General features: G+C 31.3%; 1 protein-coding gene across 1 annotated transcript; it reads left to right on the top strand.

Moving 5' to 3' along the window:
• The first annotated feature begins 3,144 nt into the window (after positions 1 to 3,144).
• On the top strand, positions 3,145 to 7,099 carry LOC105787168 (uncharacterized). The gene is made up of 7 exons (XM_052622146.1): positions 3,145 to 3,265; positions 3,370 to 3,524; positions 4,006 to 4,190; positions 4,505 to 4,789; positions 4,926 to 4,984; positions 5,661 to 5,956; positions 6,719 to 7,099. Exons 1-7 carry the CDS (start codon positions 3,145 to 3,147, stop codon positions 7,097 to 7,099), a joined length of 1,482 nt encoding a protein of 493 aa, XP_052478106.1.
• Positions 7,100 to 7,476: the final 377 nt, after the last annotated feature.

Genomic DNA, 7,476 nt, shown 5'->3' with positions numbered 1-7,476 from the left:
ATGTCAATTGGAGAAAAGCACTATTAATTTAATTACATAAAATAAATATTAATCTAGTTGAGTTTAAATTAGTAGCGTAAATCCAAAAAGAAAATAAAATTAATTAATTACTTTAACTTAAACTAAAACTAACCCTACATAAAATTATTGAAAAGAAATTAACAATCAATTAAAGCTTGGATAGAAGGCAGGAGATTAACTCGCTTCAATGTTTGTAATTAACTTCAAAACTTGGGTTTTGGTGAATTAGCCAATAACTAACCAATTATTATCTTTCACCCTCTAACCGATTAATTAATTGATAAATACTCACTTATATTTTGACTTCGCTTTCTAAACCAAGATAAATTACAATTTACTCGGCAAACTTATCTTTCAACCTCATTTTATCTAGATGACTTCCTAGGGTTGTTAATCCTAGGGTTTAAGCATACATAATTTAAGCCAACTAATTCTATGGGGAACCCTGTTCTTCCGTTAATTACTCCCACATTCACTAGTTAACCTTATAAAAGGATTTAGCTACTTATGAATCTCGAGACTATTTTCTTAAGAATTAATTTAATTATGGAAAAACACAAATTAAACTAAAACTAAAGGAAAATAGAAATTGGTCATTTGATAAACTTGATGTGCTCGGCCATTTAACAACTATTAGAATATCGATGTTGACAAGCAAGATGTGAAAGAAAAAATAAAAATACTTAATAACGAAGTCTTGGACTAAAATTGAATCCAAGTTAGAACAAGAAATAAAAACTATTTTGAAAATAAAATAAAACCTAATTAAAAATCCTAATCAAAACTAAGTCTACTAATTAAAACCCAAAGGAAGGCCTTCTAACAGCCTCCCATAGCTTAGCCTAAGCTTTGATATTTATAAGCAAAGTTAGTTGTTCAATTAGGTCTACAAGCCTTAATTACGCTAAATATGAATTGTGCGGATGAAAACACCCTTAATTAACTTCTGCCCTCCATCAATCCTGTGGCACGACATGCAACTTCAAATCTCACATTTGAAGTTCATTCCGTTGTATTGCGACTCCAGAAGCTCGTGTTGCGAGTCGGTTTTCGTTTTTGATGCTTTTGGGTTTAAAAATAGGTGTCTTGTCTTACACACTCAATTAACTCGTTAAAACTACATTAAGGCCTTATTGGCCTAATAGCTCAATTAACTCAAATTTATTGCGTAAAAATGCTTATTTTGCAAAATAAAAATAAAAATCTAAGCTTCTGGAACTAAAAATGCAATAAAATAACCTAAAATGACTTAAAAACAAGCTTGCTAAGTGCCAAAAAATACTTAATTTGCCACTACAAATTGTGGTAGGTCATGGAGGTATTGGCTTATCATGGCGTTCAACAAAGCAGACATTAGTTGCCACCTCTTCAAATATGCAGAAATAATTGCAATGCATGAGGCAAGCCAAGAGTGTGTTTGACTAAGGTTAGTGACCCAACATATCCAGAAGATATGTAATTTTCCTTTACAAGAAAAGATATCAACTATCGTATATGAAGATAATGCAACTTGTATAGCTCAATTTAAAGGTGGGTACATCAAAGGTGATAGAACGAAACATATTTCACCAAAATTATTCTTCACTCATGATCTTGAGAAGAAAGGTGATATAGAAGTTCAACAAATTCGTTCTAGTGATAATTTAACAAATATTTTTACCAAGGAATTGTCAACTTCAACGTTTGAAGGACGACTACACAAAATTGGAATGCATCAACTCAAAGATGTAATGTGATGTTGCCATTAGGGGGAGTCAAAAACATGTTGCACTCTTTTCTTTTAACCAAGGTTTTGTCTAGAGGTGATCATGGGTCGGGCCTAGAAAAAATTTTAGGCCCGTTTTCTAGGCCCGGCCCAACCCATCCTGACCCGAAAAATGGGCCTAAAAATTTGTCCAAGCCCAACCCGAAAGAAAATTACTAAGCCCATCCCGGCCCTGCCCATATTAAATTTTACAACACCAAAAAAGTATATATTTAATATATATATTTGATTAAAAATAAAAAAGCTATATATATTTAATATATAATTCGGGCCGGGCAGGGCCAAGCCGAGCCCGGGCCAAAAAAGTTTTACCTGAGCCTGGCCCGTTTTCTATACGGCCTCTTTTTTTTTGCCCAAACCCATATTTCGGGACTATATTTTTACCCAAACCCTCCCATTTTTCGGGCGGGCCGGCGGGCCACTCAACCCATGATTACCTCTAGTTTTGTCCCACTGGGTTTTCTTGGTAAATGTTTTTAACGAGGCACCTTGTAATAATAGATTATGTACTATTTTTCTTCATTAAGTTTTTACCCCATAGGGTTTTTCCTAATGAATTTTTTTTATGAGACATTTGATAGGCATCCAAAGGGGAGTGTTGTAAATCCATTGATAAATGGATGCCCATAACCCCCTCAAATTTATTCTATTGTAACTCATAAAGAATGAATGTCCATAACCCCTGAATTCATTATCTTGTAACTCCTAAAGAATTTATAGGGTACCTTAATGTTGGTCATTAATGCTTTGTAACTTGTGGTACTTGAAGCCCTATAAATAGACGGCATGAACAAGCTTATTGTATCCTAAGTGGGAGTTGAATCATCATTTCATTTCTTTATATTTCTTTCTCTCTTAATTTTTGTATTCTTCTTTTATTTTTATAATAAAACAAAATTATTATAATAAAATAAAAAAATTTTACTTGAAATGATATTTAATTGTCTAATTTTAAGAAAACTACCTATCTTTTCACTTAGAAAAGCCTACTCACTTTTTTACTAAAATGTACCCACTAACTCTTAAATAAAAAGTACCCACTTTTTTTTAAATGCTAAAACTTTTAATACATTTTTAAAGAAAAACAATTGAAAATTTTCACCCACATAGTGGGTTGGTCAAACTGATAATAACAATTTACAGACAAATATAGACATTCAGAAACAGCAAATACGTGTTTTTGGAAAAAAAAACTACGTGCTTCAATTGCAAACCTGAAACATGCATTTAACATACAGAATGTTCACGTTAAATGAAAAGCAATGCCTAAACCCCTCTTTGTTTCTCCAGGGAAAGATCGAACCTAGAGACTAAACAACAGAAGAAAAAAAAAGTTAAATAAAATGATAATAGCGATGATGTATAGGCCTAAAAAATTGAAGCAATTTTATAATATACCAGCTTTGTTTCTTATTTTATCAACATTGTTTTCTGTTTCTCATGGTAGACAAAATGAGAATGTTGATTTGCAATCCGATGGTAATTAACAGATCCTCTAGTTTTTTTTGTTTTTTTGTTTTCTTTCATATTTGTTCATCAAAAAACTGGACTTAATGTAAAAATATTCGTTCATTTACGTGCAGGAATTATGAGGTTGGTGAAGCGAAAAATGGAAGAAACTGAATCAAGAAATTCGTCTATTATATTAGCTAAGGAAGAGACAGAGAGGCCTGATCCTTTGAATAAATTTAAAGATTACAAAGGAGGATGGGATATAACAAGCAAACATTACCTTGCTGTATGATTTCTAAAACCCTATATATTTCTTACTTATTTTCATGATTATTATTTTAATTATTTAAAATATTAGGGTTGAAAAATTAATATAATTATGTAGAACAAAATTCCAGGAGAGTTGAATTTAATTTAATTATTTCACTTGTTATCGTTAGTAATTAATGGAATCTGATTATGGTCAATTTGGTTGATTGAAAACAGATAAAATGTTGAGACATTTAGTTTTTAAAAGGTCAATAGAAGTCAATTCCAAAATTGCCTTCCTATCTTAATCCTTTATTGATTTAGTAAACGTATTTTCATCTTAGTTATATAGTTTTGCTACTTTTATTAAAATAAAATCATATATAAAAAATCAATTCAATAGTATAATTCAAGTAATTTTAATTTATGAAATAAATCATTTTTTCATCAAAGCAACGTGTATTATTTTTTTCATGTTCCAAGCAATTAAAAGTACAACTCCACCTTTTTGTATGCAGTCTGTTGGTTATAGTTCAGCTCCTTTCGCCCTCATGGCTATAGTCTGGTTTATGTTGTTCGGTATTTTTCTACTTTGTGCTTGCATCTGTTGCTGCTGTTGCCACCGCAACAAGCCCTACGGTTATTCTCGACTTGCTTATGCATGTTCTCTCATCTTTCTCATACTTTTCACCATTGCTGCTGTGTAAGTTCTCTTCCACTATTTCATTCAACTCAGTCATTTCCAACCCTAGAATTTTTTGTTTTCATTTGGATTGTTTTGAAAAAGAAAATTATGTTTCGAATGCCACATTTTAAATATTATTTGTTCAGTAATTTTGATTGTTTTACTCAATCCTAAAATTAAGGGTGAGATATATGTTTCACATAGATGTATTCTGTTCTACAAAGCTTTTCAATGCATAGAAAGAATCATATAACATACTTATTCCCAAATATATGTGTCAGGATACTTACTTTTTGATTACTTATTTAATGAAGTACTTGTTTGGTTTTCAGTGCTGGATGTGCTTTAATGTTCACTGGAGAAGGAAAGTTTCTGGCCAGTGTAAATGATGTTTCACATTACATTGTGACTCAAGGATTAAGCATCTACGATAATATTATAGGCATACAAAATTTTCTTATATCTGCCAAGAATGTTGTTCTGAACAATAAGTTTGTACCCGATGATCTTAAAGGCGAGGTTGACAAGGCCAACAAGTTAATCGACTCCGTAGGAAGCCTTCCTCGTATCAAATCGCAAGACATCACAGATGAAATAAGAAAGTTACTCAAACAAATGTATGTTAATTAACTTGCTTTTCCATCGACATTTTGATTATATGATCGTTGTTATGCAATTTAGAATCAATTCAGACAAGAGAGATATGGTATATTAACAGGTTTGTTTAACCAATTCATTGCTCTTTTATTGCAGCAACAGTGCTCTTATCACTATTACTGTTTTCATGCTCCTCTTGGAATTTCTTGGATTCTGTAAGTTGTTTTGTTCTCAGAAGTAGATTGAGTGATATTAATATCTGTTGTTGATTATTAAATTTTTTAAATTTTAACTCTTTCAAATATTGGGTCAACCTTTATAACCAGATATTTGACAAGTCTACCCAAAATTAATTATTTCTTTTTCATTTTAACAAATAATGGGCTATCATTCTTACTTCATAAACCAAGTTTTTATCTTATATTAGCTATCTCCTCAAGTTCTTTTGTTTTTGATGGATTGCAGTGTTTTCCATTCTTGGCATGAAAACTTGTGTGTATATGTAAGTAACATAGAATCATCATGGCTTCTTTCTTTCATTCTTAATTTTCCATGTTTTAACGAAAAATCAACACTTTGCAATTGTAGGCTCGTGGTCATTGGGTGGATTGTGATCACACTCACATTTTTCTTGTGCGGCCTGTTTCTCGTTTTTCACAAGTAAGTCTTTAAAAATGCTAAGCTTTGAACCTCTAATTCTAATTCATCCTGTGTAGTGATAAGTCAATAAGAATACATATTTAAATTGTGAAAATAATATTGTTGGAAGATGAATAGTAAATCAAACATGTAAAATATATTTCAATCTGGTTAGACTTTAGCCGATCCATATCATCTAATTTATGTAACCTCTGTTTTTGTTCGAATACTGTTGACTATAATTCAGCATAGTATCAGATACATGCATTGCAATGGACGAATGGATTCAAGACCCGATGGCCGATTCAGCAATGGGGGAAGTTCTCCCTTGTTTTGACATGGCATTCGGCGAAGAGATCAAGGAAGCAGGGAAAGGAGTAACCACAAATGTTAACGATTTACTGAACCAATTCATTACCGTTTTAGCCAACAACAATACCGCAAACAATCAATCCGGTCCATTAGTGCCTTTAATCTGCGACCCATACAAACATGGCGACTCTCAGGAGAGTTGCGGTGATGAAGTTCCCTTGAAAAATGCAACAGAGGTAAGAAAAAGAAAATTTCATGGTAAAAGTTTGGCTTGGATTGATTTTAAAAATTCGGTTTTTAAAATTAAATGTACCCCAACTTCAGTTCATTCAGGCAAAAAAAAGTTTAGTTCATTAGATTTTTAAAACTTTACATATTAATTTAAAATTTAAAATATTTAATTTTAGGAATAAATTTAAAATTATATATGAACTTTGATGTAATGTACAATTTGATATATTAACTTTGATTTGATGTAATTATACGATAAACTTTGGTTGTGGATAAGATGAATTACTACATGAAAATTTAATTTTGGTTTGGTTAAATAAATTTAAATAAATACACTAATTTATTTTAATGTTGGATAAATATAGTTATTTGGGTATGTAATATATAAACGTAAAATGATATATTTTTTCATTAGTGAAAATTGAATCAAATTAAAATTGGATATATATATACATATAAATGCATATTAGACTAAAGTTCATATGTAGTTTTAATATTTATCCTTATTTTTATGTTATAAAAGTTAAAATTAATTTTAAATAAAATAAAATGAAATTCAATTATTTTGATTTTAATTACTATTGTTTTTAACTTGCAACCTTAACTCACAATAATAATCAAAATTGAAATAAATCGGAATTTAAATCCAACGTTATGAATCAAAAGGATTTTATAAATTTTTCAAAACTGTATTTGTCTTTCATCTTCAAAACTTGTTCAATTCCAATGTTTAATTTTTGATTTACCATGTTTTCAATTTCATGCAGGAGTGGGAGAAATATGTATGTCAAGTTTCAGAAGATGGTGATTGCACCACACCAGGCCGTCTAACACCAGACATGTATACTGAGATGATTAAAGCAGTGAATATAAGCAACGGGTTATATGACTATAATCCCTTCATTGCTGGTGTTGCTGACTGCAGCATAATCCAAGACACTTTGAGAAATATAACCACAAACCATTGTCCAGGTCTGAAGAAATACAGCGAATGGGTTTACTGTGGCTTAGTCGCCGCCACTGGTTCTGTGATGTTTTCGTTGTTCTTTTGGGTGTTATACGCTAGAGAAAGGCGGCATCGGAAGTATACGAAAAGGATCAATAAAGGATACGATGAGTCGCCTCTTGTTGGAGGGAAGAAGCTGTAACGAAACCTTTCTTAAACATTTTTCACATCATCAATGGCTGGAAAAAAAATCTTTTCTGTTTATGTCTACCTCTAGATGTGCAACCCTTTCTTTGGTATAAGAAGAAATGGAAAATACACTAGAACAAAAGAGTTTTAGAATGACATCAAATATGTGGTACATGTCATTTTGCTTCAACTAACGAGGGTTTCTTTAGATTCAGCCGCAAATCCAATGAGAAAATGGGAGAAGTCATTACAATTTGTATTGCACCGTGCATTTGGATTTTGGAATGTACCCAACCGTGCGATAAGCCTCCGGGAAACCCATATTTCCTTTTAATCTAGTAGTGGTAAAGTTACAACATTATCATTTTTTTTTCTTTTCAAAATTTTAAT

This window comes from Gossypium raimondii, chromosome 2 (genome assembly GCF_025698545.1).
Source record: "Gossypium raimondii isolate GPD5lz chromosome 2, ASM2569854v1, whole genome shotgun sequence".
NCBI classification, from domain to species: Eukaryota; Viridiplantae; Streptophyta; class Magnoliopsida; order Malvales; family Malvaceae; genus Gossypium; species Gossypium raimondii.
Note: the sequence above shows the minus strand (reverse complement) of the source record. Positions and strands in the feature narration are given on the sequence as shown.